This window comes from Buteo buteo, chromosome 18, assembly GCF_964188355.1.
Source record: "Buteo buteo chromosome 18, bButBut1.hap1.1, whole genome shotgun sequence".
In the NCBI taxonomy this organism is placed as follows: Eukaryota; Metazoa; Chordata; class Aves; order Accipitriformes; family Accipitridae; genus Buteo; species Buteo buteo.
Window position 1 is genome coordinate 15,855,581 of NC_134188.1, and position 23,110 is coordinate 15,878,690.

Genomic DNA, 23,110 nt, shown 5'->3' on the forward strand with positions numbered 1-23,110 from the left:
TTAAATAATGTTTTGACATTGTCATAAGTCATCTCACACGCTATTAAATAACAAGCATTTATTTTTTTTTATTATGGACTGTTTTCTTTTTATATATAACAGCTTACCAAACAGCAAGTAAAGAAAACACACAAAAAAAAGAGATATTAACTTGGATGTACAATAACAAAAGCTATAACAACAGGACAGATTTATCTTAGTATAATACAGCCATTGAAAAGGTAATCATCTAGGCAAAGTAACTGGCTTGTCCAGACTGCCTCCTAACTCAGTGAAAAAACACAGGTATTCAAGAGCATAATTCTTTTTCCTTTTTCAGACACCTCTCTCAGGATGGGATGAATGATCCAATGGAAACATTTATCTCTCTCCATCGACTATTGAAGTAGCCTAGACTCAGGCAACAAAAATGCCATGATTCATATTTAATGCACTTTTCTTTGTGTTACCAGTACCATAGATTATTGTATGTGAAACAGCTTAAAAATGTAGCTTTTACTGTGTTTATATTTTCTTTAAATTTACGCTCAGCCCTACTTGAAGAAATGTAGTTAAATTGTTCTGCCTCCCTCTTTCCTATTGCTCACTAAAAGACTGCTGTACTAAGGTAACACATATATTTCAGGGAAATAGCTAAAATAATATTTTTCAATTTTAGAACCCCATCCATTCCAGCATCGCAAGACATTCTACACTCTTTAACGAGCAAAATTCCACAGCTTGACAGATGAGAGATCAAGGACACAGCATGCTGGGCAGAGGAGCTAACATGATGACTTGCTGCTACCAGACTGAAGTCATGCTCTCCCCTTCCCGTTCCTCCTCTCTTTCCCCATTCAGCTTTGTCAAGCATCCTGCACATCCTGGTGCCAGCTGTGGCATCACTGAGCCCTTCAGTGAGCATCTCCACTCGGGAAGCCTGCTGTTTTCCTGCATTAGTAAGTTAAGCAGCTCAAGGTTAATAGACCATCAGTGCTGGCACAAATAGAAGTGTGAAGGCATGGCTGGGAGAAGGACTTCACCCTTGGTTTTTACTGATATTGCAGGATCAGATGAAACCCTGGCCTCAGGCAGAGGTGGTGAAAGTCCATGGCTGTCCAGTAAGTCAGTCATGGAGCCTGAAAAATTGGGAAGATCCTCGGGAATAAAAGCCACTTTTTGTGGGGCCTCTACAATGGGTGTGAATTCCTGAACCACATTCCACAACCAAAACAAACAATGAAGGCAACACACACTCAAGTGAAGGGCTCCACATCTTGTGTAAACTGTCTCAGCTTTACATGATCATCTGTTCAGCTGAAATCATTATCTCAGCTAAGGACCTGGCCCTGAAAGTCTCTTACTGGTTATTCAAGTGGTTCTGAGGAAGGTCCAAATACAACAATTCTAGAAAGAATTACATAAAAGAAAAGAAAAGAAAGTAAACTAATCTTCCTTTTTTATGAATAAAGTGCAAAATAAGTAAGTAAATTACAACTAAGGCTCTGCTCTGGCTCCAGCTGTGCAAAGCTCATGCCCACAGTCTAGATCCAGTTACTCATCAGCATCCCCAACTACAGCTCCTTCAGATACAGCAGCATAACTACTTCTGTGCTTACTATGACTTGTTTCAGTCAAAAGGATGTGGATTAACTTAACCTGTAAGTAGGAGCCTACTGCTAAAGCCAGCCCTTTCAGCTAAAGAAGCACTGCAGGAGTAATATGAGCACTCAGCAAAACTGCAGCCAGACCAGAATGTTAGAGCACATCAAAATTACAATAAAAGAAACAGTGGGAGAAAGTTTCAGTATGTCAGCTTATGCCTGAATTTTAAAGACCAGTTTAAAGGGCACTTCAGGAGAATGTACTACAAACTGTTTAAGTTTCAGCTTCAATAATTGAAGAAAACCATTTTCCACCATACAAAACACCTTTACAGAGTTCATAAAGAAATACTGAGGAGGAAAACATTTAACACAAGGTGGCAGCAAAGCTGAATTTATCAGAAAGCAAAAAAATAGCAGCACAAAAATGCTGAGAAAAATCTGAACGCATTTTAGTTAAAGTACTCCTCAGATATTCTGGCAGTTATGCATTGCAGAGGATCTGGCCTTGAGGTTCTCTTGGTCAAATACTCTGAGCACTTAGAAAAATAGGAATAAAAGAAAAGTAAAAATATGCTTATTTTTTTGCAAGTCCTAGACCAGCTTACTCAAGTTCTGTTTGAAACAACTGACACTGAGGATGGTATTTGCCTCTATGTACGTGTCACTAGTGGTGGAAGAATAGGGATCAGAAAATGTCCTGTACCCAATGGGCCTGTGCTGTTAAGGCATCTTCATAACCACTTCCATCAGGACAGATATAACCATAGTATTGCATGGAAGAGATCTAAAAGCCAAGGACTTTTGCCCTAGGCTTATGCTCACAGTGGGGTTTTCTTGTTGCTGGTGTTAGAAGTGGCACTACGGCTAAAGGCAGGCTCATAATTTTAAAGAGATTTATATTAAATAATAAAGAAAAGAAAACCAGCTTTTTTTTCTTTCAAAAAAGATTTTCAGAATGTATTTCGAGGTGGTTTTCACATGTGAAGGAGAGGTGGTTTGTTTCACCAAACATCACATACAATGCCTGATGTGTTCATATCAACAATTTTTCCTTTCAGCAAATCCCTTATAGTTACCTCACTCTGAGTATCTAATCAGTCACATCAATAAAGAGCAAGGTCTGAACTCCGTAATACAATGCTACTCACTACCCCAGTGCCACGAGGATTTCAACACAGAACCTGAAACAAAATCCAACTACTTCTTGAGACTTTATTTACTTTTATGTAGAGCTGGTGACCTCAAGACTGCCTGGTCATTTCATTCTCACAGGAAGATGACTGTACTTAGGTTTTGGATAGGGGAGGAATTTAACCTTTGGCCTGCAGCACATCAGCCAGAAGTCCCTGTCTCCCTGGTTTCATTTTATTTAAAAGTAGATAGCACTTATTCATCAGAGTAAAGTGAATGTAGTTAATAATGTAGAAAATCCAAGAAAGGGGAAATTGAGTTTAATGTCCACAGTGAAGTCTCATGGAACTGCATGCAATTACAGGCAGGGTTTGTTGTTTGTTTGTTTTTTTTTCTTTAAATAAACACTTCTGGGATTTTGTGACATTTAATGGACCACCCCTCACATTTCACATAGTTTACTGCTTATGAACTCTATGCCCTGATTTCTACAGGCCAAGGAAGTCCTGGCATCGCTGAGGGACGAAGTGGAGCTCTAGGAAAGCGTGTGTATTTCTCTTAACAAGTGTAAGATCCTCAGAAAGCTGCGTTGCTTTGGACTAGCTTCTCTGGGCCCACAAGGGCAAAACTAGGACGAGATAATACTGTCACTCACTTTGCTTTGTTGTTTAACTTGCTGTAAAGTAAACTTTAACACTACTTTGTCCTTGAGAAAGTTTAAATTCATGACCTGTATGAAAAGCTTTAGGATTTTTTTTTTTCCTTGGAAAGAATCAAGATCTAGGAGGATCACAAATAGGCAGCTGTCAGTCACTCACATTAGTACACATTAGCGACTCCTGCAAACAAGATGCAGAGAACAGCAGAGAATTCCAGGGCCTGAGGAGCAGCTGCAAAAGTCTACTCTAAATATTATAATCCTCTGTTCAGAGTATGAGTCGTTAGCATTTCGTACTGTAAAATCTCTCCCCACTCTCCTCCAGGAAGGAACATACTCCACCCTTACCAACTCCCACTGTCCTACTGTCCTAGGTGTAATGTACCTGGCAATTTTTGCTAGGCTACTTCTCCCACTGTTTCCCAGACCATCCTTATCTTTTGGCATAGACAAACTGACGATCTTGGAAGGAGCTCCAGCAGATCATTTGCTTTTCAAGTTCTATTCCCATATCATAAACTTACCCTTCTTCCACGTAGGCATCACAATTTCCTCCTTTGCCGCACTAACAGCTTCTTTTATTTTGTTAAACTCTCCTTCAAAGAGTCTATCAGTAACATGTCAGACTGAGAAGTATATGGAGATGTGACACTGAGCTGATAAATCAGAGACATAAGCAGCACATGCACTAGAATGCCCTGCAACCAGCTGAGCTCCTGGAGAGGAATGTTTATATAGACACAACACCAGGCATCTTCTAGCATCTTAAAATCTGGAGAGCACACAGACGAAAATGAATAATATGGCAATTCTTTTGATATATGATTTTAAAGTGTTAGGCTTTGTCCTTATCTACTCGCATCTAGGAGCACACGGTCATACTTCCAACATCACTTACATAAACTATGCATTTTTAGAAAGCCTATTTTGAAGACCTTTGTTTTTTCTTTGTCTCATGGTATTGCTGATGTGTATTATAATTTACTTGGCATACTTTGCCTTATGGGTTTTAGTAAATGTTTTTATTCCAGCATGTTGTTTGCAACAGACTAGAAACAAAACCTAAGAATTTTCAAGGTTCAAAATTTTATAACTGATGTTATAATTTAAGGTCCCTTTATATTCAGACTGATTATAAAAAATTCACACCTGGAGCCAGAAGACACTGTCTGCAAGGGCTATCATTACCCAGTCACCACAGTGTTTCCCGTACCTTCCTCTGGTACATCAAGTCATAACCTGTGTGCAACAAACCACATACCAGGCTAACAGGATGGCAACTGATTCACTCAAAAGTAAATTTTACCTACTGGATGCATACACCTGGTGACAGAAATACCCAGGTCCACAAGACTGAGTTCACCAGTAACCTTCCCTGCTTGTTTGCTCAGTATCAGCACTGATGAATTGATAAATTGCTCTTTCATTTTGGTAATTCATAGCTGCTGCTGTGATGGCTGACATAGTGTGGGGCAGCTCCTGGTCAAAAGGATAAGGCTCAGCATCTCCAGCTAATATATATAAAATCAAATTTATTTTTCCTCTCTGTCTAGCACATAGGATGAAATATGCCCTATTTTAACTATATGCAATTGCACAATAATATTTCCCGATGTACAGTCTTCCCAATACAAAAAGTTTCTATTACTTTAAAAGAGCATAAAGTCTCCTATACCAGGGGCAGAGCTAGGTCAAGATTGCTAGATTTTTCCAGGATGTGAGAGTTTTGCAGAAGTAGACAGAGAGACACACTCAGGATTAATCTGTGGCAGGTAGAAAAACGTTCTTATTTAGGAATCCGAGCAAAGTTTTAGTCTCTAAGATTTGGCAGCTGTATGCCATAAAGATAGGATTTCTGTAAGTACTGCTTGCTGAATCCAGGTTCGTTAGTTTGCATCAATGTCAAACATTCACTATACAATACATTCTCATCTCATGGAAAGGAGGCATCTGAGAAGCTCTTCTTGGTGACATTGGGTGTTAGAGATGTAATTCAACCTGTTGCACAGTCAAGAGTGCTTCTTCAGTTAGTTACAAGGAAGCTGGAAGATGGTGTGGAGAGAGAGAAAAAGCTATACTTGCCATGTTCCTCTTTCACAATTGATGCTCTGCTATGCTCAGTATGCTTAATGGGAAGGGACAGATGACATTGGAAGTTCTCTGTCAAGGGTTACAGGTTCTAACTAACTAAGGCAATCGGCAAGCTAGTCCTGTATGACATGAACAGTAGTAATACTACTAATATCCCACAGAAATACGCTAGCACATCCTATTCAAGCAGCTTTTGGTACTGACTGACCCAGAAGATAGTTATGGGTGGGGTGTGAAAACACAGTCCAGGAGAAGATCCCAGATCTAAACATTGACTTTGCAACACAACTTTGCATTCTTTTTATGGAGTGTCAACGTATGCTTTCTTTTACATGCAAAGTAAACTAAAGACAAATGACTCCAGAACAAAAAAATAAACTTACCTATCCTACAGAAAAACTGATTTTTCACTTTATTTCATGTATAACTCAGAAAAACATGTGTACACTGCCTACATGGAATATTTAAATCCAAAAACTAGCTCAAAATTTCAGCTGTGAAACCATGGTATTAGGAAACATCCATTATGTGTTACACAGACACAACATTACATGTTGTCCCATTAAAATGTTATGCACACTTCAAGTCATCAGACATTTCACTTCACAGTAGATATGATACTCTTACATAATCCTTTAATAAACATGGGAAGTACCCAAGCCAAGATCTTAATGTCTGTCTATATACAAACAACCTGCAATCACAATTTAAAAAGTGAGCAAAAAAATAGATATTTTAAATTCAAATTTCAGTTTTAAATGCATGCATTCTACAGAAAATAAAACATAAAACTTACAGGTTCTACAAATTCAAATTTCTTTTTCTCTTGTACTTCTTGAATTTTAAAAACATATTCTAATGATGCTTCATAAAAGTTTTGATGTTCTCTGTCAATCTGTGTATCTGCCTAGAAGACAAAATGAAATATAGACACCATTAATTTGACCTCGTGATTGCTTTAAAAACAGATTTTGTCATTAACAAACAGATCTTCCATAAGATTACTTTACAAGCTTCATGGGGTTCAGTTTTCTTCCTGAAAATTAAAATACCAACTTAAAATAGCTAAATGCAAGTTTAAGAAGCTAATGTTACATATTTTAGCTTCATGTCTTTTCCCCACTCCTTTTTGGTTTCCTCTACCTTTTTGCACTTTAATATTCTAGTTTTCAGGAGAGCCTGGAGGGAAACAAAGAAAGGTGGCAGGAGGAACTCTGTTCTGGTATATGGCAAGTTTAGAAAAACAAATAGAAGTGAGTAGGATAGGAATTAAGGAGGGACAAAAAAAATAGTTATTTCTATTGAAATGTTTGACTAACACATGCACTGAAATTTCTCAGCTTCAAATACCTTCCCAAGAAGGCATTTTCTTTCTTAAATAGACTGTCTTTAACAATGACATCTTGCAACTTATTATTTCATAGTATGAGTCACATGCACTTGGAATATAAACATATTTAAGTCCTTAACCTCATAAATCAATTATTTTTCACATTTTTATTTTCAAATGCCAGGGCTACAAGGCAATACTTGTCAGAAGTGCCTGAATAATATCACCCGACATGAAGATCCAGTACCAAAACAGTGTCTTCAGCCCAAACAGCTAAAGAATTAACTCTTATCAGCTGATAAAGAGTAATAGGCTTTTGTCCTCAATTTAAACAAGCCATGGGAGAGGGACCTAACAGACAAGCAGCATAGTATGTGGATAATGCTTAAAGAAGAGATGCAGATTCCATTTTAATCTATCCTTCTTTGTAACAAATAATTTTCTCAAGCAAATCCCTTTTGGGCTGCATTAGTTAGGTTTTCGTCTTAGGTCAAAAGGAAATTTTATCAACAATATGAGTAAGACCAGTTCAGCTATTTTTGATGTATGCCAGTTAAAATACAGCAGTATACTACTGTATATTTTCTAGTTCAATTCTGGCATTAAAAATAACAAATATGGGAAAATTGGAAAAGCTAGACCTTGTCTTCCCTTGACAAGCAAACATTAAACCAGCAAATACATCATAAAAGAGGTTTAGTACTTTTAAGAGTAAAAATGAAAAAAGTCAGTGTTTTCCTTCGGGCAGGACTTGGTCATCAGTAGCACCATATATAATTAACATTGCTTTTTTCAGTCAAGCACACGCTACTGTTGTGATTTGGCCACACAGACTCTTAACAATAGTGATCCACTTCCCTAGCACAGCGGTCTAACACTACTTCAAAGCATAGGCCTCAATGATACGTTTCAAATGAATCAGTACTAGCATTTCCTTCCCATGCCTATAAAAAACTAATCAGGAAATTAAGTACGCAAACTAACATTATGAAGCAGAAATCAAGCACTCAAAATTCCAACAATCAAGTGCTTTACCACAGAATTAACTCTGCCATGTGCCATTCATATAGTGCATTTGGCTACTGTTTTCTCTGATACTCTGTTAATAGCTTTATTTCACAAAAAATATATCACAAAGGCAATGCTACATAGCTGAACAGAACCAGGTGCCACCACTGTGGGATATGATCCAGCAAACCCTTGTTCACAGAAGTGCTGTCAATAAGCACTTGAGACAGACCTCAGCTCTCATATTTAACTGTAAGCAAATAATAGAATTTAGTTTTAGAAATTAACTCTTTCAGGTTTCAACTCAGAAAAAGTATTTAAACACCTAATTAAATCCATCTCTATTCTGAGCAGTATTTAAGCAGACTGTAATTGTAATGATACGTACAACAACCAAGTGCCATCTCAAATATGGATGGGTTCCTAAATTAAGGCCATAATCACCACTAGTATACAGGGACTAAATCAGAATTTCCAAAATATATCTTCTGTAGAAGCTTATGAATTTGCGTGAACACTGAGGATTCAGATTTGTAAGAACCACTTTGAAAGTGATTTTAAAGTTTCAAAAGCTGAAAGGATTTTCACACGTTTTTCTATGACTTCAAACTGCATGCAAAAACTAAAGAGATTTGATGGATATGATTTTGAGTCTCTACTTGTATGATATCTAGTTATAGTGAGTAATATTTTCATTGATGTAGGATATCACTAAAACGTATACCAGAACTTCACATAAGCTTGGGGACTGAAGCCTTTGCTCTATATTTATGCCTGATTCTGGAACAGATTTCAGAGAAATAAAATCAGAAGTTTATTAACTTCTTCACATCTCTCTATTCTGACTATTATCTGTTCCACTGTGGACTTTTGTAGGCAGTGAAAACAGTATTATGAAGTTTCTTTTTTGATGCTAAAGGAAAAAAAGTCTAGTCATCTATGTAAACAGCATAAGCAGTCTTGCAGGCTCTTAAAATACCAACACATTTCAAGTAGATGAATATATGCAAACCACTCTCTATAGAATATGTTCAGACCATCAAACTTTAGATGCTTAATTAAGGTGCTCTCAATTGCACTCAAGTGAGATATGTAAAACAGCCCAATACAGTATGAGAACTACTCCTTGCCCATCCTGGTACTCTTTAATTCATACAGTGTGATGAAACCTCAACAATTCAAAGAAATAGTGGGTTAAAAAAGGAAGAAGTATTTTTCAGTGTGACAGCAGCCGCCAAAAAACAGTATTCCCATCTCACTAAATGCATGATGTCAGCCTGAGGGAAGGACCTCCCTTCAATTGCACTGAGCACTAAAGCCCCAGCTGCCAGCACCGCTCGGTTCTCTGCCCATGCCCTGGCTCTGCTGTGGGCTGCTCCAGCAAACTCTGTTCTGGACATAGGGGCTACAAATGGGGCTCACCCAAACCACTCTGGATGGGAGTCAACAGCTACCACTTGGATTTCCGGCCAGGAATTGGTGCTTGGCCTCCTTTTATTTACGATACAGATACCGGCCAAAAGTCTCCCCGATTAACATTTTTGGTACTGATTTGCTGTTGTACCTTCTACTTGTGGTGGGTCTATGTTGCTGATTCAGCACACCCATAGCTGCGTAAAACTGGGGAAGACAGAAATGACAAGTTATGCCGTAGATGCTTTACAAGTGGGGCATCCAGAAAAGCAAAAAAACTCAGCCTCAGTTACAAGATTTTTAAATCTAGAGATGTCACTTAAGGACACAGTGGAAAAATTTATTCTGGTTTTCCATTAGTTATACACTTGAGCCAAATCCATTGTTATTCTACCGCAGTTTATTAGATTCACAGTTGTTACTTTTCACTTCAGTTGCTGTTTTTAGACTGTAATTATTCTTATGTCTCAAGAGTAAAATATTTTATTTTATTTATTTTATTTTACTTCTATTCTAGAGTAAATTGGTGCTTAAGTTCACTTTTCCACATTTTGGTAAGAAATTCTTTTTTTTTTTCTCAGCTGGTGCTTACTCTCTAACAGAACTGCTTCTTCATCAATACACAGGAATATTTAGGAGAAGTGAAAGCTGTACATATAAAACTGACATACAAGTGGAAAAATTAACCAATCCTACATAACTAATATCTTGTCTAGACTGATTATTATATAGACAACAATGGCAATTCAGAAATATAAACATTATTAAAAATTTTGAATTGCTAAACCTCATATAATTCGAATTATAGTATTATTGGTAAACATGAAAAAAAAATCCTACAATTTGTGGCTCAGCGATGGTCACATCTTCTGTGAAAACTCCATCTGCAAACTAATCCCCATGATTTATCAGTCACCATGACAAGAGTAATCCCATCAAAATAATTTTTAACTACTTTTGGCACAAATCCCAAAGTGTCATTGATATCAAATTGCTGGTTTTACTGTAATTTGCCTCAAAGAAAAATGATAACTATTTCTAGCAGCATACTGAAAAGCCCTGGAATCCTCCTGTTAAACTAGAAGTCTTCATGGTTTGTTTGGGTTTTTTTAACAGAAAAGAATTAGCCATACAGCCTCTTCAAAGCTTAAGTTGTGGATACAATTTCAGGGCATGATGTTGCAATCTCAGAATAAGGTGAAAAAGAAGAAAAAAGAAGCATAAAAAAGCATCATTAAAGTGATCTCAGTTCAGTCTCTCAGATTAAAATTTATGTGAAACAGAAGTGTAATTTCATAGAGTAATAAATTACATAGCAAAAAAAGCAATTAATTATTTGACTTTCAAATATTCCACATATACCTTATAAAAGTCACATTTTTATTGTAGTAATATAATTCTGTTGTTGCAACCAATAAACATTAGCTGTACTTGAAGTACACAAAGTTGGACATGTAGAACATTGCCTTGTTAAAATATTTAACTCTTATTAGGGTCATATTAATCCCACTCAGGAATTTATATTCACAACAAGCGTGACTACAAGAAATCACCAAAATTTCACATTAGAAAATACAGCATGTCTTGAAAAGAATCAGTTTGTTATCATGATCCATATGCAAATGTGAAACTGGGTAAGAGCATGTTTAGTGCTTACATCTTGCAAATGAGATTCTTTCTTTTTTGCTGATAAATTTAAGTGCTTCTCTAGGATGGAATAATATTTCTCACTTTCCTTGTCAAACTTCTTCTTCCCATCCTGAAAAACAAAACATTGCCAAGTAAAATATTTGACTAAATATCACAGCTACCTTATATTAAAAGAAAGTATAGGTGCCAAAATATGCCTGGTTATAAAGCCATTTCTGTTGGTTCTAATGTCTTCAGGGTTTAATCCTGAATTGGGCCTGAAGATACTAGGATGACTGATTCAATTATTAAACACAATATTAAGCAGGATTTTTCCTATAAATAACAAACCTATACAACAGACTTGTATAGTTTCCCATAATAAATATACATGAGGTTTTACGTAGGCGGTATCTTGCTAAGCAGACATTTAATGCAAAATAATCTTCCCCAAATTTTATAAATGTACCTACCTGTCACACTGTCTTTGCTGAATAAAAACATTGTGGAAGAGGTAGGTGAGTATAACAAATATGATGATGATATAGGCCTATCTTTTGCATTTAAGACTAATATGCTTATTTTCCACCCACACTCTTAAAATATGAGGATGATGGAAAAGCACATACGTGGTTGCAAAAAGAAATTGGTCCAAAAGTCTGTTTCCAATAATGTTCTGATGTGTCTGAATATTTAAGCTTTTCTCATTTAAAAGAGTTATCCTGGCTTTTTTCCTTTCCCACTCCCCTTAAGTTTTTCCCATCATGTGCAGACAATCCTCACATTTCTACTGTAAGACTACTTTAATACATGATAATACAAAAGAAAGCTACTGCTATGACTAAATTAAGAAACATCTTATTTTCTGTAATCTAATTTAGAATTTATACTTCAAAATTTTTTAAATTGGCTATTTTGAAATTTAAATCTGAAACTTAAGAAAAAGACAGCTTTCTCTAAAGCTTTTCCATCTTTCAAGAAGTGCCAAATTCCAGGAAATGGGAAAATGAATTAGAGTAAATATCCCATCACAGTATTATTAATGATAAAATATAATTTTAATGATAAATAATATATAATTTAATTAATTAACAATCCTAATTATTAACAAGTTGAATATGTTGAGAAAACAAAGAAAACTCAAGATGACCAGTCCTACTTACACATGTGCAAAAGCTATTAAAGGTGGAAAAACTAATTACTGGACATAATGCAGTAACATCAGGTCATCTTCAGAACTGTAGTGATTCTTTTCCTGACCCCTTTCTCCATAGAAATTGTTATATACAAAACCAAATAACTAGCCTGCATTGTAGCACCACCCTGTTTTGCTTTGGCATATCATAGGAAAGTCAGGTCAGCCAGAAAAATAAGAAATAGAAGGAAGAATTTAACACCATGAATGAAAACTTATCAACCAGCTGTAACAACAAACCACTTACTGATTAGCTCCAATGACTAAAGTTCACAATGGTAATTATACTAGATTATAAAACACATCATATATTTTATATCCTGCAAAAAGTTCAAATCTATTTAGTAAGAAAAATATGCACAATTTAATGTTCTCATTAACTCACAATAGAAATATCTTCAAAAGACATCATAAGGAAAAGAAGGCACTTGACCCAACAAAATATTAATTAACAATACATAAAAATTCCCAATGCCTTCTATATTTAATTGCAGCTATAAAGATATGAGGAAAAAAAAGGCAAAAAGGAAAAAAAGAAAAAAAAAAGCTTATATTTTGCCTAGCAAGGGAAAAGAAGCTATATGAATTATCTTCCAAAATCTTTCCCAAACACATTCTTAAAAGAAAGAGAGAAGGCAGAAGGCAGGATTGGCCAAACAACTGATTAGCCAAGAATTCAGCTTTTGTGGGACTGAAATCACAGGTTGGTTCCACAGCCACAGTCTCATTGGGGAATACTCAAGTGCCAGGTCTTTGTGATCAAGCAAGAGCAACCTTAGTATCTCAACATCTCCTTCAGTCACAAACAGAATATCAGTTCAGTTGATCACACACCACAGATACGTATCTTTTGAATAAAAGGTGCAGTTAGTTGCATACTGTCTTACTTTCCGAGACAATGATGTTAAGGTACTGGAATAAAAAAATGAATTATTTTAAAATCCAAGTGACACAGGTGGCAAAGTCACCATCTTGAGAAAATCCCCAAGTCAAGGGCAAACTCAATTGATGCAAAGAAAAATGCAAAGAGAATTACTTTTAAATATTTTTTTTTCCCATGCCACTGAAAGTTGGGAGAGGAGTCTGCCTGATCACAATATTGAAGCCTTTGGTCACAAGCTGCTGGAGTTCAATGGAGGTTACCCTGTCCAGGAGACCATCTGCTTCAGAGGGTAACTTGCCATGGCCTTTGACAATGAGGCCTGGGTGCAGATGACATATGCTGCACATCTGGGCTTGACATTGTGCTTGCCTTTGCTGCCTCAGAGGCCGGACCGAAGGAATGAGATGTGGAGCCACGGGCAAAGCTCCTGCAGGACTACCTGTGCCAGACTGCGAATCACCCAGACCAGCCGGGTCAGCACCAATTCCTTCCCTAATAGGTTTGCGATATACGTGAAGCTTCATGAAGAACTCCATGGCACCATCTGTGAGGACAAGCAGAAACTGAAGGCTCTTTTGGCCTTCTGCCAGTACTGCCAGCCCCCTCCTGGACTGCACCCCTCTGCTGTAACAGATCCTCTCAACCACTACCTTCATGGGTTTTACACCAGTTAAGTTAAAGAGAAAACTAACACTTTGGAGCTTCCGTAATACCAGGACAACTTCTGGCCCAAGTGCAGCGTTTCCAGGGACAGCATATCCTATTAACGCCTTCCTTTTTTTCCAGATTTTAACACAACAAAATTTCTCCCTTCAAAGGTAGGAGCAGACAAAGTAAGGAGAATAAACAGAATTAGACTGAGAATAAAGATCACTTGGCAGTTTTGACTGCATCACTGTCTTTACTCAGTGATACTTCTGGGAATAAAGCTGCAGTGCCAGCAGGACAGTGTTTCTGGCACTGTACTGATCACTCAGACATGTTTCTGGGAAAAGTCTAAAAAATACTGGCCCCAACAGGTGAGTGAGTTCCCTTCACTTGAAAGGTCCTCTGCTATGCCAGTAAAAACCACATATTTGAATGTACTGAAGCCTCTGAATACTGTTTACTTCATAAAAATTAACAGAAGAGATACACTCAGAAGCAGGTGATTCATTTTCTGGAAGAGAAGAGACACTTCTGTTTATGCCAAGATAGCTCTCACCTCGCACACTCAGCCAGTGACTCACAGCACACAGGCACATCCTAAGTGGAGTCACAGACTTACCTCATTCCAGCTTTAGCTTTTTCTTCTGCAACCCTCAAAACCCTCTCCTGTACACAGCTGCTGCCCAAATTAATCATCTGAATCCTGGTCCCAGTAATCTGTACCCATGAGACTGAGGATGCTGTTTTTCCACATGCCAGGAGGTTTACAAAGTTTCCATGTGAAACTATCTCCTCAAAGCTTAGGAGACAGGATTGCTTCCGCCTCTAGATTCCACATTGGATCAAACCCCAAGGAGAAAAGAGATGTTGGATAAGAAAGCTCGTGCTATACTGTTACCAGAACAGACAGCACCAGCCATGACGCAAAGCAGAAGGTACGTGGACATTAGGAAGATGCTATTTCTGACCTCTGCACTGTGTCTCTTATTCCCTTCAGCCTCCAGCTACCTTTCTTTCCTTCTCATCCTTCCTGCAAGTAATCCTCATCCTTTCTCTTTGTCCTGGAAACTTATCAATAATTTCTGTCAAAATATCAGCTAGAAGATATAAAAAATGTGAGAAAATTAAGAGAGTGCAATAAAAAAAATCTAAACACAGAAAAAAAGAAATTACAAAATACTAATCCCTGACTTATTTTACACTGATGTATAAGTCATCAATAACTTTTGTATAGATCAAATTTTGCAGAGTCTAAGCATTGTAAATGTCTCTCTATAGTTGTTTAACTGTTCTCAGGTGCATCAGGTCACTAAGCCTTAAATCAATTTAAAAATTTTTACAGTTTTAAATGCTTAAAACTTCAGACAACCCCATTAGGAAAGCCCTTAACCAAATGTTCAGCTTCTAGCATTTAATGGAGTCTTACTAACTTCCAGTACCCGCTTGACAGAGTCAAGTCAGGTAATACCGGATCCAGGTTTAATTCCAGGTTTTGTTCTCTCTGCTTAGTTTTCCACTATAGTTTTATTTCAAAACTGATTAGATAATCTCCAAAAAGAGAAAATTATCTTTTCAGAAATAAACTTTGCTCTAGATACCACTAGTTATAGACATGCCAGTTAGAAGTTTAACTCAAAAGTTGTTCTCCTATCGCTCTTGTTTTACAGATATCTAAGGCTGTGAAAAGATCAGACATCAATTATTAAAATGGCAACTCAATTGAGTCAGATAATTTTTTTTCTGTTCAGAAAGATTTTGATTTCATGCTGTAACTAATCATATGCATGCAACAAATTGCTGGCATGATTCCTACAATTTTTAACCACTAGTTGTATTTTTGGATGTAAAGCAGAAAGACTTATATTTTGAAGCTGACTTCTCTTTTCTAGTGGGAATGTCAAGAAATCAGATTTTTTTTTTAATGGTCTAAGTTTGCCACTACTTTCTGTGCAGTATTTTACATCAAAGTTGTTATATGTATCTTCAGAATTATTATACAAATTATTCTTCTTTATTTTTCAAAAAGAGCCTTTGGCATCCTTCTCATTTCTTTCCATTTTTTTTGTAGTTACAATGACTTTTGGTGCTATACTTATCTATCAGCATATCTTAGCTAAATTGTACATCTGTTCCTAAATAGAATATTTTCACTCTTTGTCCCAGAATTCATATTTGAACTTCAACATGTTAATCTTTAAAACAAAAAAACCCTGCACATTTATTTCAGATTCATTTTCACTAACAATATCCTTGCACAACCATAAAATAAACATGTTTTGTAAGAGGTGATTTTAAAAGGATCAAGAAAGGAAATGAAAATAGAAAACATTGCAAAGAAACTATGTGGAGAAAAAATTTCAACGAGAATCCCTTACTTAATTAGGAAACAAGTGTACATTGTGAAACACGGTTGTGACGTTTTCTTTTTTTTCCCCCCTCCCAAAATTAATACATATTTTTCTCACCAACTCAAGCTGAGATGCAGAAACTGTAGAAACTGGCATAGAAATGCAATAGTAAGACTCGAATATAGATCAAGTCAGATGCATTTGGCAGTGGAAGAAACTGAAGGCAATGGTGAACTCCGCTGAGATCAATAAAACCACATCCCCCTTTCCTTCTCTTTGACAACAACTGCAAAAATGTTGATATAACAACGCACTGCAGATGATTCATGGCTGGAAATTTAGACTTCAAATATATTTTTCAAAGCTACCTTTTTCATTACCTTCCAAACAAAAATTCAAAATGTGTTTCTACAAAGTTACTGGAATTTTGTTTGGAGTTGTAGGACAAAGAAAAGTAGAACTGTAGACTAAAAAATAATCTAAACTTAGTCTTGCAAAGATTGATTTGAGCTCATATCCTATGGATTTCCTGAAAAATGTGAGATCTCAGAGTCTCACAACTTTTCTTCTGAGGGGAAAAGAAATAAATTCACCTTCCATTTTATTTTGCCTGAGGTTTTGCTTAGAATTCTCTCATGGAGATGGTTGGTGGGTTCTGGGGGTGGTGTTTTTTGTTTGGTTTTAATAAAATTGAAATTATCATAGGCACCTTAGCCCACAGACTGCATTTTGATAGATGTCTGGATGGGGGGATTTCTTTTTGGTAGAGATTTTGATTTGTTATGTGAATGCTCACAGGTCAAGATAAGGCCAAAAGAGATTTTCCAAAAGAAAAAGTGAAAAGTGGATATAAACCTCCTTCCTTCCTCTTCCCATTCAGAATTTAATGTATCGTGAGGCTATATAGGTTTTCTCCAAATCTGTGAGAAAGCTAGGAGGTTAAAGGGCATCATTTATGTACTGTTGGCAAATAATATGAAGTGGAACAAAGATATATCATAGTTTATAAAGAAATGATTGCTGCTTAATATAAAATAGGGTTAATACAGTCATAAATTATGACTTATGTTACTCATAACTGCTAATGAAAACACTTCCAAATTGAAGCTGAATACATCATGTAGAAAATTAAATGTCCTAACAACTATAAATCTTTAAATAAATTCTTTACTAAAAAAGAACAACCATATGCAAACCATGAACATCCAGAAAAGAATATGGTGTAAGACACAAATAATTATAATAAAAAGAACATATTGCAACTGTGAAGTATAACAAGGCAATAAACCAGGAATACAAGAGTGTTTAGCAGCATTACAGCTATGAAGACAGATATTAAAAACTGGCAGTTTAAAAAATAACCTCAATCAAAATCAAGTAAGACATGCATAAAAAACCTAAAACATACTTTAAACAACCCAAAACTAATTTAAGTTTAGGATGGAGTTCACATCTGTGTAAAATACTGAATAACCCTGCAAGACATAATTTAATTTCAGATTCATAAACTTCTGAAGAAAATTTTCTTTTCCCTCTGTAATGCCTTGAGAGATCCAAATATCAGGTACTTTTAGAAGTGTTTCCTGGAAGATGAGAATCCTATAGACATTTCCTAATACTTCCCTATATAATTCCATCAGATGTGTGCAGACAGAAGGTAATTACCAGTGGAGACTAAAAAAAAAAGCAGAAAAGTTTCACTATTTCTATGAGATCTAAAATTCTGTTCAAATTAAGAAGTTACTATTAAATGAACAAATGTGTTTGTAGGATGTCATTTGTTTCTCTCCAAAAAATTCTCTCTTGAAATAGAAAAGAATATTAAAGTTCCCAGCACTACTGTGAAAAGACATGCAAATCTGCCAATACTGGCAGGTCACAAAGCAGGACATATTAGACTCCCTGTTATTCAGCTGCAGAGTTGTCTCGAGTTTATTTGGCATTTGTTGATTCCAGGAGTAGCTGCTAGATGTCTGGGAATCTGTTAAATCCCTGCCCAAACAGCAGGACTGGTAAGTCTACTCACGTAATCTAGTTTTATTGTTTTTAACTGTCTACTAAATATGAAGTATTTTTGCCGGAATATCTTACTTGGGATATTAGCATGTTACTGCTTAAATAAGATGAAGAAGATCCCTAGAAAAGCAGGGCCTGACTTTTTAAACTCTTCTCTGAAGCAGGTTTAGGATAGTTTTCTAAAGTTGAAAATGTTTTATCATAACAGCAAGAGGGTCTCCTGTTCCTGTACAAAAGCCTGTGACTTTAAATGATTTAAAAAAGAAAGTTACCCATGGTTTTTAGGAATTCAGAAAGAACCCTGAATTAACTCTGTATACTTCATCAAAAGTCATACAGAATAAACTGCTTATGTCATAAGAAATGCAGATATTTGTTAGAAATCAATATAGTTATATAGGCTGAGTAGAAAGTAAATGACGACAGAGGACACAACCCAATACTAAGTGATCACTTACATGATAAAAGGAAAGAAGCCAACTCAGATTTGGGGCATGCTATTTTTCAATAATAAAAGTCAATCAGGCTATAAATCACACATGCCATGATTTAGAATATTCAAAACACTTAGGTCACTGAGATGGCAACACTATCCATGGAAACCTGTTAACATTAACGCTTACAAAATCAGCCCAGAGAGGAGACCTTCTCTACGTGAGTAAAAAATAGTTGTATTTTTTTTTCTCATTATCTAGTTCTTGTACGAGCTTACAGAGCTTCCTAAATTTCATTAAAAAAAAAAAAAAAAGTACAGTGGCTTTTATGGTTTCTGCTTCACTTCCATATGTGCCAAATGCAGTTCAGTTCAGATGACAAAGTGGGGCAAATAGAAAGAAAAGAAGGTTTACAAGAAAAGACAAACGTAACACCATTGCATAGGTCTGGTGGGTTGTAGCTGACTCTCTGATGCAAACAGTGCCACAAAATGGACTGCACGGACAGAAGAAAAGCAACATTTACAATGGATCATATTGAAGTGGACCGGTCTACTCACGAGGAACAGGCAGCTTCAATTTTTGCCTGATCTTCCACATCAGCACCTGGACTAAGCAGGGGCAAATCTCTCAGCTTCACTTGAGATGGCTAGACGTTGGCCTTTCAAGTTCAGTAGTCATACCAACCTGTTATCCAATGCTGCGCCAACAGTGAAAAAAGTTTGTTTTTCTTGACTGTTTAGTTCTCATACTTAGGACAGAGAAGATAGACTTGGATCTATAGTTACTAACATCAGTGTACAGAAATGCTAAAGATACAGTACCCAGCTATGTGGAGTGTAAGCACAGTGCAAGGCTGCTACAGGCACAACAGCTCCTGTAGCATGCTTTGCACTTCACAGTAAGGCTTGCTTTCATTGTAACAGTCAGAGCAGTGAAATTCTCAACTACAAAAAAGATCACCCAATTTTTAAAACCGCATTGCACTAGTTAACAACTTCCCTTGTTCTCCACCGCTGTCCCTTCCCTGCCATCGCTGCTTCTCTTTGTTCCTCCACCTCCCTAAGTGGCCATCACCCATTCCCTGAGCAGATGCTTTGTTGGCATCCCACACCTGATATTGCTGCTCTCCTCACCCGTGTTCCTCCCATCAGCACTGGCTTGCTTTCTTCCCCATGGAGGCACACTGCCATCTCACGTTGTCCATGCCTCCCTTCCTGTGCTAGATTCCCTCACAAAGTGTATTTCAGGAATGTCCCGATATGCCAGTAAACAAAATGTGTATGAAGAAGCCATTTCATCTGTGAAGTTAGCAACTATCTTCTTTCCTTTTTGTATTTAAAGCAAAGAAAATGCAAAAAAAGCTGCAAAGAACATAATGTCATTCAAACGAAGCAATTCCGACAGGCTAGCTTATAACGTCACATACTCACTGTTTTATTTTAAAAGCAGAAGATAAAAATATCTCTTTCTTAAGTAGTAATTTCTTTTTAAAAACACTCTTTGGGAACCTCTCTCCCATCTACGCCAACCAATCAGCCCCCATCGCTGATTTCAGCATGCCAGCAGCACGTTCAGCACAGCTCACGATCCCACGCTACCCTCCACGTCATCGCAAGGGGACCACAATGCTGATCTGAGGAAGAACTTGAGGCGTGTTATGAGAAAGTTTTTTAGATTAATACACACAACTGGAAGCTGTACTGTTTACAGATAGAAAAAAAAAAGTAACAGTCTGGGGTTAATGTCAGAAGTGATTTTGTTTTGTTTTGAAAGCATCTATTTTCAGAGTCCCTCTTACAACACTGATAAGGGAACACAAACTATCACTTTGGGGTGAAGAGTCATGCCTCCCCAGTGGTGGTGTTAAGCTCAAGCAGTGCTCTCAGTTTACTTCTTAGGGAGGCATGATCTTCTCATAAAAACAACCAGCTGAGACCACCCCTTCTTGGCAAGCTCCACAGGAACAAATGGTTCTGTGGTGGCTACTGTAGCCTGAAAGATCCTGAAAAAAATGAAGCTGGTTCATTTGGCAGAAAGATGGAGCTCTTGGTGCTCCTGTATCCACACCAAGACACATTAAAGTTTCAAGTAATGATGCCCATCTTTTGCTAGAGTACAGAAGCGATACTTCCCAGCTACTATCACCTGCTACTCTTTGGAATAGAGCTATTTTATTCTCGCTTTGCCAAAAGCAAAATTGTTACAATGGTAAGAGAGTGCAAGTTTGTGTATTCCCAGGCTCCTGCAGCACCTGCTGCATAAATACAAGAAGATACTGGGCAAAAGGAAACCTATGGCAATACAGCCAAGTGTCCCAATCAAATTATTTTCTATTTAGAACAGAAAATGCAACTCTGTCATAGGTGTGGAATAAAGACCCATAGACTCAACATCATCTTGAGTATTGCCCAAACATAATAGATTTATTTTTATGCTGTTATCTGAAATACACCACTGAAGAAAAGGAAGCAATGGAGAAAGAGATTTTCATTTTCCCCAGACTGCTGAAGAAAACCCCAACACATAACAGAATAAGATTAACTTATACTCATGTAAAAAGCCTCATGATTTAAGCGTTAATTGTTCGGTACAGCTGTGGCACTATGCAACATCCATGAGCACAACTCTGAAGTAATCCCTGTAGGGTAAAAGAATGCAGCTGCCTTTCTGAAAACATGATGAATTTGGTTTGATAAAGGATGCCAAAATTCAGGGTGGAGTCTTATTTTGAGCATGGGGGGACAGCAGAACACTGAACTCTCTGCTTTCTCCAAGTCCGGTCCTGCTCTGTTCCACAGGCAATTGGCCACTTCCTATATTTCTCTTAAATTCTTCTCGAGATTCTTGAAGAGTCTCATCAACAACCTTGAGACCTGTTTTTCAGGTGTGGAACATAGTCCTCTCCATGCTGTGGCCAAGAGCAAGGCTAGAAAGGACATAATGGATGAGTAGAGCTACTGTATCCTACTGAGACTGAGAAAAGCACTTTTTTTTTTTTAATTGAGATTATTTGCCAAATCCTCCGTGCCTCGAAGCACTCAAAGAGAAGTTCAATTCCCCTGTGAACTGGAAATTAAGTTTGGAGGTGAATGTCCTTGCTTATACTTTTAATCATGGCTCAGGAGTCCAGCAGGATTCTAGCAGCTGTGCAGGGTCAGGATGCAACCTTCCTGAACCCTTCCTGTGACACAGATTACAGTGGGCTAGCAAGAAAAAAACCTTAATTTAATTAGAGAAAGTGCATGTTTTCTTGCATTTTTATGCTCTTTTTTTGTTTTCCAGTAGAAGGGCTGATACTTGCTACCTAAGTTTTTATTTTTTTCTTTTACTAACCATAGATTAAATTTTTTTAAAAATAAATGGGGTTTTTTGCCAACCAAAATACACTGCATACTCACTTAAGCAATTCCACCAATTAACACATTTATTCTGAGCCTTAATTCTTAAATGTTATGGCAGAACACAGTAAATTACATTTCCTATTTACTGTAGAAGACTAATTTACTTACCCTTAATTTATATCTGTTTTCTTTTGGATACAAATTAGAATTTTATTAGAGTGCAGAAAAAACACAGCTTCAGAAACTGGTTTTAGTCAGTCAGCCAGTTAATCATACTAACTTTTAACAGAAAGAATGCATTTAACAGAATTTATCAAAACAGACTTTGCACATAATATTAACTGGTTTACTAACAAACACCTGCAGTTAATAGACTGAACCGACAGTTTTTAATCACCGTGTCCATAATCTTTTAGTTATGAGATCTGAGGTTTTGCTCTTGTTTTTTAAAGGAATACACTAGAAGTGAAATCTGCTTTTAGGATTGCTGTCTTTTTGTTTTCTGTTAACTTCCTAAAAGTTTCTCAACTTTGAACTAAACAGTTACTGAAGTAAACTGTAATGAAAAAATAATTTTGCTGCATTTGCAGAATGACAAGAGCTGTCCCAAGTAGATTAGCTGCTTCAAAAAACCTCTGGGTCCAGGTGCTCAGCCAGAGATATCTCCCGGCTTAATGGTTTGGCTTTCTGCAGAAGAAAATAAGACTGCCTGAAAAGATGAAGTGTGTGCACACTGGGCTCTTCAGCACTGTTTTTGAAACTTCCCAAATATTTCACATACAGAAGCGTAAAAGAAGCAGTGGCTAGCCATACCATAGTACTACAATTATTTTCTACTTAAAAAAACAAAAAAACAAACCCCCAAACTTTAATATTTAAATTCTATTATATTATATAATTTAAATTATATATTATATTAAATTACATTGTAATATTTAATATGTTATGTTACATTAGTATTTAATATTTTAAAAATTTAAAAATAGAGATTACCAAATTGATGCAGGTCTTTCACAGCTTCCTATTTCCATAATTTTATTTGAATAACTATATTTTAAAGTGAAAATACATTTGATCTATTTTTAAAATCATTTCTATACTATACATTTTCATTAAATGCAAATTACAAAGGAAAAAGTAGACAGCAACAATCCAGCTACTCCAAATTTTAGGATCTGGGTCAATTCACAGAAGACTATACACAAACACTGATATCCAAAGGGAAACAGCAAAAATCAAGATGAAATAACAAATATTTTGTCAATATTTAATCTGAAGAAGTTTTCAAATTTTCAACTTTTCTTACAACTGTCACAAATAAAATTTACCATTATAAAACCAGGATTTTTTTAAGCTTTGTCTCCTAATTTCTTAGTTCTTGCATCTGTCAATACTA

The 23,110-nt window shown here is 36.5% G+C and overlaps 1 protein-coding gene across 3 annotated transcripts in view; it reads right to left on the reverse strand.

Annotated features, from left to right (window-relative positions):
• The window catches only part of ARHGAP42 (Rho GTPase activating protein 42), a 163,084-nt gene that overhangs the window by 44,623 nt on the left and 95,351 nt on the right, over positions 1 to 23,110 (reverse strand). For all 3 annotated transcript variants that reach the window (XM_075050050.1, XM_075050049.1, XM_075050051.1), the window contains 2 exons: positions 10,875 to 10,976; positions 6,263 to 6,373 (listed from right to left, as the gene is read on the reverse strand). In XM_075050050.1, the coding sequence (XP_074906151.1) occupies positions 6,263 to 6,373; positions 10,875 to 10,976 (213 nt within the window). The remainder of the gene's footprint in view (positions 1 to 6,262; positions 6,374 to 10,874; positions 10,977 to 23,110) is intronic.